General features: G+C 30.5%; 1 protein-coding gene across 2 annotated transcripts in view; it reads right to left on the reverse strand.

Annotated features, from left to right (window-relative positions):
* Positions 1 to 15,438, reverse strand: part of LOC106690553 (DENN domain-containing protein 1B) — a 28,602-nt gene extending 13,164 nt beyond the window's left edge. Inside the window, exons 1-11 of one of the 2 annotated variants that reach the window (XM_014436008.2) lie at positions 15,294 to 15,437; positions 15,022 to 15,177; positions 14,788 to 14,925; positions 14,474 to 14,612; positions 11,574 to 11,627; positions 9,154 to 9,411; positions 7,279 to 7,380; positions 2,858 to 3,085; positions 2,526 to 2,702; positions 1,800 to 1,832; positions 612 to 751 (exon numbers count right to left, since the gene is read on the reverse strand). In XM_014436008.2, coding sequence (XP_014291494.1) covers positions 612 to 751; positions 1,800 to 1,832; positions 2,526 to 2,702; positions 2,858 to 3,085; positions 7,279 to 7,380; positions 9,154 to 9,411; positions 11,574 to 11,627; positions 14,474 to 14,612; positions 14,788 to 14,925; positions 15,022 to 15,177; positions 15,294 to 15,310 — 1,442 coding nt within the window. In that variant the 5' untranslated portion in view covers positions 15,311 to 15,437. Of the gene's footprint in view, positions 1 to 611; positions 752 to 1,799; positions 1,833 to 2,525; positions 2,703 to 2,857; positions 3,086 to 7,278; positions 7,381 to 9,153; positions 9,412 to 11,573; positions 11,628 to 14,473; positions 14,613 to 14,787; positions 14,926 to 15,021; positions 15,178 to 15,293 lie in introns of both variants that reach the window. The other variant, XM_014436009.3, reaches the window with a different exon arrangement.
* Positions 15,439 to 15,442: the final 4 nt, after the last annotated feature.

Genomic DNA, 15,442 nt, shown 5'->3' on the forward strand with positions numbered 1-15,442 from the left:
AAGTTCATGTACTTTAGTAATATTGAAATTCACAACATTACAGGTTGCTCATAATTCTCAATTTTCTTCCTTCATGTGTAAGATATTCTATTTTTAATTTGAAAGATGTTTTTACTGATTATTACACCATAATGGTATCCGCACTTCTAATTAAAAATAAAATAATCTCACCAATTGATAAAGATTCCATGAATTGCCCAAATAGAAGGTAAGTATTCATTAATATTTAATTTTAAAGGGTAAGGGAGCAAAACAGTCCACAACATAATATATTTTTATTCTTGCTATGAAAAGTATCCTTAATAATTACAAAGTACTAAATTATATTTTGTACCGCAGATATTGTAAGCCAAAGATGGGTAATATAAAAGAACCCATAACATTATTTTTAAGTAAAGTTGTAAAAGTTATTTTTGTTTTCTCAAATAATAAACAAAAAAGGAAATGTACTTATAATGGTGATAAAAAAGATGGTGAGGTATAATTTTATATTCTATTTATTTATTTATAATTTTTTTTTATAACAAATTAACAAAGGATAAATAACAAAACAAAAAATAGGATTCCACAAAAAAGACAACAATGAAGAAAGAAATTTTATAGTATCTTACGTTATATCAGAAGTCCTTCTGGCATTAAGTTCTGCCCTTCGACTACTTCCACTAGCCTTTTCATCATTGCCGCTGCTACCCTTCAGCTTTGTTTTGATCCCCTTATATGCTTTCCCAACATCTTTACTCCTTTCCTTAACCTGAAATACAAGGAAAACAAACTTTAAAAGTAAAGATGATCAATCAGAATACTAGATTAAATATACTGCTGTAATATAAATTTCACAGTAACAGACCACTGACTGAACTTATATATATGCACTTTCCGAAGTCGACTGTATATTTAGGGCCAATTAATTGCCAAATGTAATACGATTGAAAATTTCGTAATATACAGCTCACCACAAAAATATCAAAATGAGGTGTAAAAGAATAACAGGTGGAAATAAACCATAAATTGAAAAGAAAAATTAGTGAAGAAAAATACAGGCCTCTAAAATATTACTAAAATGAAGAAATAAGATTTTCCAAAGAAGTGACAAAATAAACAGACCCAAAATGGTGTTAAATAACTGAAAATTTACTGGTTACTGTCACAGAGAGCATTTTTTCACTTAGTGCTAACTATGGGATTTGATGTTTGCATCAAAATCTTTAAAACCCGCTTTGCATTGTCTTGATCCACTAACTTACTACCACCAGAGTTTTGAAACCTCTAATTCTTTTGAATAACTTTTATTAAAGTTCAAGGAAAAATTTAAGAATCGAAATTGAGATTTGTCATTTCTCAATAAAATTCCCTGGATACCTCATACATCAAAATCCATAACTCCTAAGAATTAGAAAAGGGATCGATACCACCGTTATTATATATACATACAAAAATAATATAAAGATGTTTTAATATGTTCATGAAGAAGATAATCATTCTAGTCTAGACATTCCAACATCTTTCTTATTAATTCAAAGCAGCAAAAATTAAAAGACTAATGGAATTTATTTTTTGAAGGAATGAGTATAACTTCGTTTTTACTAAGAAACATAACAGAGGTAAGTTGTAGTTCAGTCACAAGAGGTGAGAGATTATGAATTCTACCGAGATAGAGCATAGATATTACAAGTATCCATAGATTTTTTTGTTGTTTACTAATATATATTTTAAAAATACATAAATAACTAATTCATAATTGTTCCCTGAATTAAAATATTTGTAAATAAAATTTAAGCCACTTTTTCAGAATTACTTACAGTTTTAACTGCAGACTTTACAGCAGGATTAGCCTGTAAGCGTAAAATAATAAAAGATAAAATGAAAAAAATAAAATAAAAAGCAGCAGGTAACAACAAATAAACGTAATAATAACTAATAGAAAACAACAAACTATTAATTAACTAAGAGTCAGTTGCTCTATCATTATATTAACTTCTTAAGTGAGGCCAACTTGACCTTACCGTGATCATCAGAAAAAAATGATCTTGTGATAAGGTGAGTTGCAAAATGGCAAGAGACAGGGAGAAAATGCAGACGCATACTGAGACCAGAAGGGCTGGACCTACCAGATGGATAAGATGCAGCCCAATCAGTAAGGCACTGGGCTGTACCAGTCTAAATGTACACAATTTATGTTCTCATAAATTAAATAAACCCCCGAAGTTAATCGTATAAGAAAATTATGTAAAAAAATAAAGTGTTTATTATTGGCAGCTGTGCACTAATCTACTGCTGCTGCACCCCGTATGCCAGAAATGGCTAAGCAGGAGGTAAAAAAATAAATAAAAGTAAGCTGTAAAATGAACCCAAAACTAATTTAATCTTTTGCTAAATGGCAATTTGCAATCATTTTTTTTTTTAAATTAAGAAATAGTTATGGCCCCAAAGGAAGATAGGATGGGTTCATACGAGAATCGAGTCAACTCTTGATAGAGCAACTGCCTCTAAGAACATTATTTATTGAAAATCAAACATTAACATACCCTAGTTTTAACACTTTTTAAGAATGCTGAGCCTTCCTTTTTCATTGCGTAAGTCCATTCTTTATATTGTGCTTTAAGCTTGGAACTATTTTTATCACCATAAATACATGCCTCTAGTTCAAATTCATCAGAGAACCCGAGACCTGCATTGAGCATTGCAAGTCGTTCTTCAATGAACTACAATTCAAAGTTATTCTTAAATTAAAATATTACAAACAATTTCTTAGAGTACACTATTATATTGAATTGTTTTACAGAATAAGAAAAATCATTTCAACTCCAATGTAAAATACCAGACAGTTAACATAACAAAGAAAAACACTTGAACTTACTTGTTGAAATATTTGCAACTCAAGCATTCCACGTAAAAAGGGTTGAAGGTGAGCTGGCCTGGATTCAACAAACGCTTCTCTGTCAAACGTAATCTTTTGTCCTTGTAATAGTTGCAATGCATCCCGATAACCTCCAATAAGTCGAACAAGGCACCTCAGAAACGCCCTTGAGACACCATCTCCAAGTAATCCAGAGCAGTTTTTGAGATCTCCTCTAACTTGTTTAACCTATTATAAAGAAAAAACTTAATTAACTTATGAAATAAGAATGTATTACAATCTATAGCATAGATATAGTCATGATAAATAGAAACAGTAATTCATCTATAAATCCAATTAAATCATAATAGGTGTAGCTATCAAGGGAATTTAAGTTGGCTGATTGTGAGAAATATTTTCAACTAGTAACTATTTATCTTAACAATATTACTAACTTTATTTATATCTACCCTGCCCTACCATTGAAGCAATATGGGTGTTTGCATAGTTGGATGTTAAATATGTTTATTTAACAACTCACTCCTGGCAAGTGAAACAATTGACAATTTTAATAATCAGTCATGCACACAGCATATACATTTTCAGTTCCGGTTTTGGTCTCATGGATTCATAATGTTCTCTGGGACAATGTAGCTGGTGCATAAGGGATCAATGTCCTTCCCACAGTCAAGAAGCTTGGTCCACAAAACTTCATGGTATAAGACAAATTGCGAGAACCAGTAGACAGTGGGACCCATTTCCCTTCTAAGCTTCCCATGACCGGGTAGTGGTAGGTAGCCCCTATGAGAGTTGTCACCAATTATCAGTTCCACTCTTGTATTCTCCTACATAATGTTTTTCTATTTGCTGGAGTCCTCTCCAGTTCGCATTTATTTAATATCACCAAACAATTTTTCATTAAAATTATTGTCACATTGTTAGCTTTTCCATGTAAACCAAACTATAAGAAAAAAAATTGTACTATACTAATGAAGACCACCAAAAATTTTGCTATCCCTCATACCAAAAGATTGGAAACTCTAGGTCATGCATGGCCTTTAGTTGCCAAGAGGGATCATAGTGCTGGACATCAGTAGGTAACGGAACTGTTTACTTTATGATTTAATGAATTTAAAAAAAAAAATATGTATGGGAATGAGAGTTATTTACACAGTATTAAATTGCAGGATCTTTAAATTTCTTTGCTAACTATGCCAGTTATTATTTAGAAGGATAATGTTGTCTGCCAGCAACAACATTAATGCCTCGTGATTATGGTCAATGCTAAATCCTGTGGCTCCGTTGTCCTGGAAAAAACTTGATAATATCAGGCAAGAAGAGGATGAAGAGTGCTGGACAGAGGTTTTCACCTTGTAGGAACCCAAGAGCTACGTCAATTTCTTCGCGCAATTACCCATTTATTGAAATTTGGGAGATAGCATTGTCATACAAGCTCTTCATGATTCTAATTATTTTACCACTAAGCCCAAGTGCAAAAAGCTTTTCCCACAGCAGGTTGTGGTTAATGGAATCAAAGGTCTTCTTCAGATTAATAAACAACATCCCATATAAGATAATTTCCTTTTCTGTTGAAATTTATTCGTTATCAGTGCATTAAGGTTAAAAATATGATCAAGGCAGCCTCTCTTGTTTCTAAATCCTGCCTGATCTTCAGGGATAATATTTTCAGAGTCAGCCCATAACATAAGTCTTCTTGCAAGGACATTAGTAAATAATTTTTCCATAGTATTTATATTAAGGATATCCTACAGTAATTATCTGTATCTTTTCTGTCACCTTTTTTAAATGACAAATAAAGTTTTGATTCTGACCAAGAGGTGGTTTTTTGTGGTTCATTATAAGGTTTAATAAATTTAGAAGAAAATGTTCCCACTTAGGTGTACAGTTTTTAAATGTCTCATAAATAAAATGATCAAGTCCTGGTGATTTTTCATTTTTGGAGAGACACACACTGTTGTAGTTCTTCTAGGGAAATGTCACTATCTAAAAGCGGATAAGTCACCAAGAAAAATTGAATATCTTGGATATATTTATAACCATACTGTGCTTTATAGAACCTGCTCCAATCCATCAACTCTATCTCGTTTTTATTGCTTTTATATGGTTGTAATGATTTTATTGTTGCCCGAAATTGCTTGCAATTTCTGACCTCTTGTAGTTTTTTTAGCATGCAAAGTCTAAATTCTACTTTCTTGAGGTGTATTAGCAAATTGTGAGATTTCCTTACTTCGATAAATTCATTGAACAATTCAAATGAAGAGTGGACCATTAACCATTGATCTATATGTTTTTTTTAAAACTCTTTTGGAATTTCTACAATCTCCATCAAACCATGGTTGTTTAGATAGAAATTTTGGATTGTCTGATGATTTATAAGTGATCATTAGTCCAGTTTCAGACATACTTTCATGCATACTTTGAATAAAATTGGTATATAATGAGTTTGCATCTTGAGAATAATAGTATATTTTATCAGAGCAACATAAATGTGGTTTAAATTTGTTGGTTTTATTTTCATCCCATTTGATGTGTCTGTTGATAGTGCAAGCTACGATATTTCAAGAATTATTATATTCTAGAAGATCAAGTTTTTGTGATGAAGGTATTTGTAACGAGGTTATACAGGCCAAGTGGTCAAGAGAATCAGACATAAGTGTTACCTCCATATCATAGAAAATTTCACGGATTTTGTCATTTATCCACACTAGGTTTATTACCATATTGGACTTCGCCCTAAGTTTGATACAAATGTATATTTTCCTGGTTTGTTTGAAGGTGAACATCCATTACATAATATGAGACCTAATGATTCCATAGTTTCCACCAAGAGTTTCCCTCACTTGTTGATTTGAGTGTGGTTGCTTATTCTTGAGGAGAAATTATTTCAGTTGACAAGTATTTCATTGTCTAAAGAGTTTAAATTACCTACGTGTTCATTGTAGTCCCCATTTCAAACTAAGTGGACGGTAAGATAATTGATAAAATGACTTATATATTAATTCACTCAATTCTTCAAGACAATTATCAATATCACATGAAGGAGAAAAGTAGATGTTCCCGAAAACTATTAGGACATTTTCTATTGTCATGCTGTTGAATATCAAATAACGACTTTTAAATAAGACTGAGGATATAACTGAGTTATGGGTTAAGGTTAACAGACCTCCACTAGCACGGCCAGTTTGATTTAGTTTTATTCCATTACTATTATACGAGGTATAATTGTGTAACCATGGTGGGAGTACAAAATTATCTTCTGTTAACCATGTCTCTACAAAACATAACAATGAGTTCCTTCTAATAACTTTGGATTCATTACTGGTAAATTAAAATAAATGTTTAAATCTATTTATATTGCAAAAAATCAGTCTATACTCTATTTATTGAGAAATTTTAACCTTATTGGAGACCTTGATCTGGTTTTGAGACTGAATGACACTGCAAGAGTGACTGATAAGTTGTCGGGTAGATATCTGATCATTTGAAACAGTTGAAAGACTCCTAGAATGAAATCTGAATTGAGCCAGTCTTTCTTCAGTTTTCCTTTTTTTATTAACCTACTCTTCATCGGATGATTTTGGTTGTTCACCCTCTTGTTGTGCATTTGAACTAAGTTTTAGAGTTTCTGATTTCTGTTGTTTAAGAATATTTTCTACTTCTTTTATTCGATAATATGAGCCTCTTATTTTAAAAAAGCCTTCCTATAGGAAACATTTTCATCAATATTGGGTAAATTTAGAAGATATGAATATATTTTTCTCTCTTCTTCCCTTTCCTCTAATGTTTTATCGTAATTAATGGAAATGTTTTTACTTTTTAGTATTTCTTTATGCCTAAATATTTCCTGTTTGAGATTATAGTAATTTAGTGACATTAATATTGGTCCCTTTTTTAATCGATTGTAAATAATTGTTAAATATTTTGACGTACTAACACTAAAACTAACGAGAAATTGCAGAGAGCATTAATGAGTTGTAACCCTGACCGACACTGGCACTAGACCCATCAAAATTATAAAAGTTATCCATTTTAGTGTCCTTTGCCCAGTAACTCATTAATTCAAGTTTAAATAATATGTGCAAGCACAAGTATCATTAAAATATCTAATATTCAGCCAAAGAATCAATTTGGGTAGATATGGTTTCGAAATCCAGGGATGCATAAAGCTATACTCTCGCTCGATGCTGGTATCAGCGCCTGAGAACTCGGTACCACATATTTATAAAAAAAAAATTAATTCAACTCATTCTTGAACAATAGCAACACATTTTACATTCATGACCAATATCATTGTCTAAAAATGTTATTTTAAAGTAGTTGTGCCATATAAAAGTTTGATTTCGAGCCACTCCCTTCTTCTCTGAACTTCAATACAAAACCCATAACCAAACAATTAAGAAATGATATTCAAATATACTAACAACATCCTGAGGAAGAGCTGCAAGGTCATCAAAAGGAGACTCAACAGTATTATTATCAGCATCCAAAATAACAACATCTCCAACATCAGCTCTTCTAACTTTCTGAAAATAATAAAATAAAATAAAAATTTTTTTGGTGAAAAATAACATCAAAAATTAGAAAATCCTTATCAAATTTGTTTCAAAGATCCATTTAAGAATCACAGCAACAATATAAACTTAAGAAACAGTAATTTCATTGGACAATAAAGAACATTTATAATTGATACAATTCACAATAAAAATATAATAAATGATAAAAATAAGCTGGGAACAAACAACCTGTTTCACAATGTTACTGTTTTAGTACAAGAATCACTACAGGCCGATTTCTCCATCAACCTATCAAACAAACCCTCATAACAACAAGGGGAACAAGTTCGCCAAGTAGGCCTCGTGGTGCCTTTTGCCAACCCCTGGTGGCTACCAGAGTTGCCACTACGTACTAACCAAGGTGGGAATCGAACCCACAACATTCCGAACCGAGAGCTCAGGGACCTACACCCCAACCCGCACAGCCTTTACGTCCCTAATGCAGGGGTACATCAGTAATATTGAGTTTCAAGGCATTGGCCTAATCTAACCCCAACAGTAGATGCTTTTTACATATGTATCTGGTGGCTTTGAAATGTAACTGCCTCTTTGAAATTATGAACACTAATATCTTGCCACCTGTAATTAACCTTTTCTTTAAAAGCATTTTGAAGCACTTTAAACAATTTCCATAGAGCTCTCACAATTTGGTAGCTCTAATCAGTGTTGATTGACACATTAGACAACCAGTTGGGCAATGGAAATATGCTACAAAGGAAACATCCAAAGACAGGACTTGAGTCCAAATTCCCCGCACATCCCCGTAGAGGTGTTAGCCGGGAGCCTGACGGCCTAGAATACTCCTGTGGATATTAATATCAATAACTTCCACTACTTTATAAGGGGTGCAATATGGAATTAACATATAATATCGTATGACCTAACTCTGCAAGCATCCTCTGGACACTCTTAATTATTTATCCAAACCCTTGTTCACATATTCTTGGTCACTTCTTAGGTTGCAACCAAATTGTTTTGAGAAATCTAAATCACAGATCTCGCAATATATAAATGATCGATGGATTAACAGCGGAGGCAACAAGGGCCAACCCAGAGATACTCCTCACAGTACATTGATCTGGCTTGTTGAGAGACTTTGTATAACAATCTTAATTTATTGTGTTCAGAAGACCAGGGATCATGTTTTTTAGGTCAGTGACACCCCTATTGCCTCTTGCAAGTTAACAATATAACCATGATGAAACTTTAACAATAACCAAACCTGTAAAAAAGAACTTTTTTTTATAATAAATATAAATATATTGTATAATTTGAAATATATTGTTTATTTGACATTTAATTTGTTAAATAGTTGTCACTGGTACTCATTAGACCAATTTTCTTTGGTTATTTGGTGAAAATAAAACAACCTTTTTGTATTTTTATACTTAAAATTAAACAGAAATAACTTTTTAGAGATGTGTTGAATTCGTAACTCCAAGTTGAATAAATAGAACTTCCTTTACCAAATCATTAATGAAAAGTAGTTAACTGAACTAGGGAACTTCAGAATAATTATTAAACATTTAATAATGTTTTTTTTTAAATTTATTTAATGCAGGAAGCGAAAAATAAAAGCAATCATCACTAATTTGCTGATTATCACATTGGCTAGAAATATAAACAAAACAGTGTGCACAAGTCAATTAATGTAAACAGTACAAAATTTATAAAATTGCAGAAGGCTGGACACAAATTAAAGACTAAAAGATTAAAAAATCCATGATAATAAATGTAACTTACATCGAGAAGAGAATTAGGAACTCCAATTAAGTAGGGCATAGGAGCCAATAGGTAGTCAACGAGATGAGCAGGAAGAACAGGAATAAATATATGTTGCCAATTCATAGGATAAATAATGGCATTTGCAGCTTGAACACACGCACTCAGTCGATAAAGCTTCTTTGATGTGAATACAATTCGTCTTTCAAATAACATTGAGGCAAATACCCTAATCATATTATCACAGTCGACAGCACTATAATACTCAGTCAAATTCCTCTAAAAAAAAAGAAAAGAAAAATAGAACTGATTAAAAAACATAAGTAAACAAAAAACACTTTAACAACAATGTATTATATGATATACACAATAAAATTCATAAATATTAGAAATTAAACAAATTAAATCAACAAAATCTTTCTTTGCTGTCACAAAGTCTGGTAATTGGTCACTTCAAAGTTAAAAGTCTCAGTGACATTTTTTTTAGATAACAAAATCAAAACAAAAAGATGCTTAGATTTAGATAAATAGATAATGAAGCACAGAGGAAATGTAGATTAAAATTCAGTCCAAGTGTGTTTATGAACAAGTTATTTAAAATTGATAAATAAAAAGTTTTTCATTTAAATAGCAAACAAGTGGGACTTCCTGGAGTTGGACACAAGCCACAATATTCTATTTGAACGGGGGTTGCCCCATAAACAAATTAATAAATTATTATTATTATTAAGTGGGACTTCCCTTTTTATCAGAAGGATGTCGGAAACAATTTACGAAAATTGATGATGGAGCAATAAAATTCCAGCTTGAGTAAAAGAAGAAATATTACACTTAACACTCAGACCAAAACAAATTGTTTTAGTTTTATTTAAGGAAAGAAATACTTTTTTAATGGAATCATTTGATTCAGAGCAAAGTTTTTGAAAAATATGCCTGGTTTCTGAGAAAAGAATTTGAATTTTTATAATATTATTAAATTAAATATTTGTTATTTTGGAAAGACTAGAATTTTTTCTTTATTTAATGATATTTAAACTTTTATTTACATAAAAATACATCCAGTAAATTTTATCTAAAATCATAATGGAGTGATACAGGCATGTAGAGAAACTACCTATTGGTAGCACTATAATTTTGGAAAGACTAAATCGTAAACCCATTATTTGGTTTCTAAATAAGATAATCATATTAATGAGGTAGATAGTTGACCGTAGATTAATGATTGGAGAAGTTTGTCGGGGGGTGCGGTCAGCAAAGGACAACATAAATACACAAAACCATATTTATTTATTTTATGCCGACGTTTCGACCTGAATTTCAGGTCTTCATCAGGGGCGTAGAAGGTATGCTTCATATGTGGCGTAGAAGGTAGGCTTGCAACTGTGTTTGTCCAGTTGCAAGCCTACCTTCTACGCCACAACCCCTGATGAAGACCTGAAACTCAGGTCGAAACGTCGGCATAAAATAAATAAATATGGTTTTGTTTATTTATGTTGTTCTTTGCTGACCGCGCCCCCCGACAAACTTCTCCAATAATCATATTAAGATTGAATATTCATATCCAACACAAATTATATAAACAAAAATGAAGAGATAAATGGATAAGTAATTTTAATAAAGGAAAAAGAACCTCAAAACAAATGGAAAAAATTACAATAATAATTCAACTTTTTGATCTGCTAAATGGATTTTAAGAAACAGATAACCAATCAACTAGGAGAAAAACAAATATGAAGAGCTTTAAAATACATTTATTTCTCATGTTACAAGTGATAAATAAAAAATTAGTAAGATGATTTAAACTAGAAGCATTAAATTAAAAATTAGATAGTGCTTTCAAAATTATTGCTGTAACAGGGTCAATCAAAGAGATAACATAGTGTGAACCAGAGATAAATTAGTGGACCAATTTCCCAAATCCAAGAATTGGTAATTTGATCAACATATAATTTATCTCTTGAAGGACATATATTTTTAAAATTAAAACAATGTGACATTTGTCAGGAATAGGCAGAATAGTATTGAGATTGAGAATTAGTACATGAAACGATCCTTATGCAAGTAGACTACTTTGTTAGAATATATTCTTGGCATAACTTGCTCTTGGAACTTTCTTGTAATTAATCTACAGATAGAGGACCCATCTCTTCAAACAAGTGAATTGTAACTATGATAAAATACTCATTCCATTAAGATAATACAAGTTCAAACTTCGGCATAGATATATTTTAGTCAGGAATAAAGTAATCTCAATTAACCAATCAAGTCACTCACCAAATTAGTTTAGGCTGGGTAAAAACTATAAAATGTTTAAAATTTGAATCAAAAGACTAAATGGTTAGGATCGGTTCTTCCTAATGATTATTTTAATAAGCATGAGAGTTAGATTATAATATTTTACTGAATAATTGTATCTTATTAAAATAATACTGGATACATACATTCTCAGGTATCTTCGGTAACTGGAACTGAGCTGGAGCTTGACATATAAATACCTAACAACAAAGAACCAGATGGTGAGACATAAAAAATTAACTTTTTACTTGTAGTAACTAATAAAATAAAGTTTAAAAAACATGAAGTCAGTATTAATACATGAAGTTATATTAAATAAACTAATGTAGATTTTCATACTTCAAAATTTCTCTGCAAGGACGGTGTATGGGCCAAGATCACATTGTATATGGAATGCTTAAAGTAGCAAAGTGTGTTCGAAAGTATACAGACTAACTCTCAACATCTCTAGACCTTCCTGAGAAATAAATTACCTAACATAGGACAGGTAAATTTTTGTCTCAACAACCTTCATTTCTCCCAATTAATAAATGTAAATAACAGTGTAAACTAACTTATTCATAAAAATTAAGATAATGATATGAGCTTAATATTGAATATCAAACTAAACATAATTCTTAAGTTTCAAGTCGACAATAATCACAAACCCCAGTACTTTTTTTCGGATAAAGCAATAAGCATAATAATTATGAATAATAATAATTGCCAAACTAGAAATTCAATTGAAATAATACTGTTTGAATTGAAGAAACAAATGAAAAGTTAATAAAACTTAATAAGCCAACAACAAAAATTGATAAATTAAATGATCAAGTTAAAAGATAATCAATAAATAAAATCAGTTTAGTTAAGGTTATTGACCTCAATGACCTACTTGACTCCATAATTCTGTTATTCTCAGAACGGACAAAGTTTATTCTAAGAAATATATTATTCTCATATTTTAAGAGATACAGTAAAAGGGGAAATCATGAGATAAATAAAATACCTCATATTTTTCCCTTATACCTTCATTTATTACTCTAGATTTAATATTTACTATCCATCTTTTATCTTTGATATTTTTATTTATATATTTTGTCTGTATTTAATATTCATCTGTTACCTCCACATCTTTTATCTTACTTTATAATTAATGTTTTTAAAATATAAATTTACATACCTTTGAAACTCTAATTCAATTCACTATATATATATATATATATATATATATATATTTGTTTCTTATATCATATTTATTGTATCCATTCTTTTTATTTTAATACTATTTGGTATTTTTATCATTAATATAACATATAGAATTATATGCATATATTATTATATAATTTCTCTCCCTTATTATGTATATTATCATTTGATATCTGCCTATAGTTAATATTTCCCAATATTATCTTGACTTTAGCATTATTTTATATATTTTTGCTTTCAAATGTAATGTATCTGCTAACTGCCACTTTCCCTCCACTCCTCCATCTCACTAGTCTTCTCATACCGCTTTCAGCCTATTCTTATATCTACTTTTATTCAGTAAGGTGGGTGTGCTATTTTGTTCATTCTTTTCCTTTTTTCTTGACTTCTATTCTTATCTCCCTCATTTTTCTGTCTTTTATAGTTTATTAATTTTTATATTTCTTTTTTATAAATTTTATATTTGTTATTATTTCCATTTTCGTTAATTGTCAAACTGTTTTTACAGTAAATCTTAATTTTAATTGTTTGTAAATTTTAAGTCCTCATAAAGCCATGCAACATGAGGCGAAACATTGGCCCATATTAAATAGTTTAATTACTGTTTAAGTTCTTTCTTTGACTGCAACGACACCATCTTGAGAGGGTCAAGATTCATTTCTTGGGACAGCTGATAAATAAATATTGACTGACGCAGCTGGGAATCGACTCTAAAGTGTTCCAACAGGGCACTTTGGGACTCTCGCCTCAACATGTTCAGTTGTCACAACCTCAACAGAATGCCTCTGTGTAGTGGGGAAATAACTGTTCCTTACATCAGATTGTAATAAATTCTTGATAAGACTAGCAAATCATCAGATGAATGAATTTTTTTTTTAAAGGGAACCAAGGGAAAACAGATGGGTGTAATCTCCCCTCCTCTCTGTCAGAAATGTCCAAGGAGGTGAAGAAAAAATGTGATCTTGAACCTCTCATCATCCATACAGAGCTCTTGTGAGGTACGGTGTACCTTTATAGACAACAAAACCATAATGCAGTGTTACATTTAATTTTTGAAAAATGAGCTTGTGATAAGCAAAAATTCAAGTTAAAAGGAAAACTATATAAAATAACTCCATTAATAATAAGTTAATTTAAAACTATTTTTTTACAGCTAACATGACACATTTTTACAATAAAATAAGGTAAACAAGTCGGATGACATCAATAATAAAAAAATATTCTTATTTACATTACATTTCAATTCAGGATTTCATAAACATAGTTAATTTTATTGCATCTGTCTAGCATTGATAAACCTTTTATTAATTTCCTTCATTATGAAAACTATATTTCATATATGATTACATTGTACTTCATAAATAAGGATAAGAAAATTTAAAAAAATTCTTAACAGAACATTAATGTTGATGCTAATACTCACTGAATTTGAATTATTATTAAATGAGACTTACAGAGTACCATTTGGACCTGGAACTTTTGAAGTATAAACTTTTAAATAACTGATTTAATATATTATTGTTTGAGAGTGGTTTATATTATTATTAACACTAACTCCAATGATCCACTTGTACTCTTAACTTTTTATTTTAAAAAAACCTTCAACGTTTCGGCCCTTACGCTATTTTCAAGGAGACAACATTAATCATTGAATTGTCATAATTTATTAAATTTTCTTTTTTCCAAGCTAATTGCTCATGTGTTATATAAACCACATAATTTCAATACAAAACTATCATTAAAAAATTGTTTTTCCTTTTCTATTAACCTCATTAATAATACAACAATAAAACTCATAAATAAGGATAAGAAAATAAAAAAATCTTAGCAGAACACTAATGTTGATGCTAATACTCACTGAATTTGAATTATTACTTAATGGGACTTTCAGAGTACCATTTGGATCTGGAACTTTTGATGTATAAACTTTGTTCAAGAATGTCCATAATAGATCTGACTCTGAGTTATGAATCAAATCCGATATACAGTTAAGCAATCTGTAATAAACAGTTAAAGCTAATTTATTGTGTTGACAGGTTAAACTAAAAATGATAAGTAAGTGAATCAACATTAATATAAACTCAAATTTCAATAACACAATTAATGTGAACTTTTTAAAGCATCAAATAGTTTAATAGATTATGTGAGATGTATCAATGAAGGGCTACTCACTTATAAAATGACTCATGCCAAGGCAAAAAGCTTAACAATACTAGGGCAGTTGATGAGTCAGGATCATGCCTACAGAAACCAAAGGTCCATTTTGAATCCACATTTGTAAGCACAAAAGAAAAATGCTGAATCACAGAACTAAAAAGAAAAACCTGTTTTTTAAACTACCAAAACTCAAACAAAATAATTGTTTGTGATGAAAATATGAAATATAATCGTATACATCTAACATACTTGTCAAATTCACAAGGGTATGCAAACTTGGGAACAGACTTCAATATTTCCTCATTCTTGTAAATTTCTGGAAATTTTTGAATGATCCAGGCATCAGTACCTAACTGCGGTTTAACTACTTCACAAAAGCATTCAAATAACTGTGTAACATTTTCCCTGAACAAAAGTAAATAAAATAACAGACACAAGTAAGATAAACTTTCACTTTATTCAACACACTAAATTAGGAAACTATATATTAAATAAATCTCAAACCTAGCTCCTTGGATTACCTTATACGTGATCCCATTATACTTCTGTTCCTACATATTTCAACTTTGACATTATGGGTCAGAATTTATTTAAATATTAGGGATGGTTAAACTCTGACAGGTTGTAGGGGAGGATGAGAATGAATTGCTACCAATGCCTTCCTGATAAT

The sequence above is a fragment of the Halyomorpha halys genome, unplaced genomic scaffold (assembly GCF_000696795.3).
Source record: "Halyomorpha halys isolate HHAL.00 unplaced genomic scaffold, Hhal_1.1 Scaffold1757.1, whole genome shotgun sequence".
NCBI lineage: Eukaryota > Metazoa > Arthropoda > Insecta > Hemiptera > Pentatomidae > Halyomorpha > Halyomorpha halys.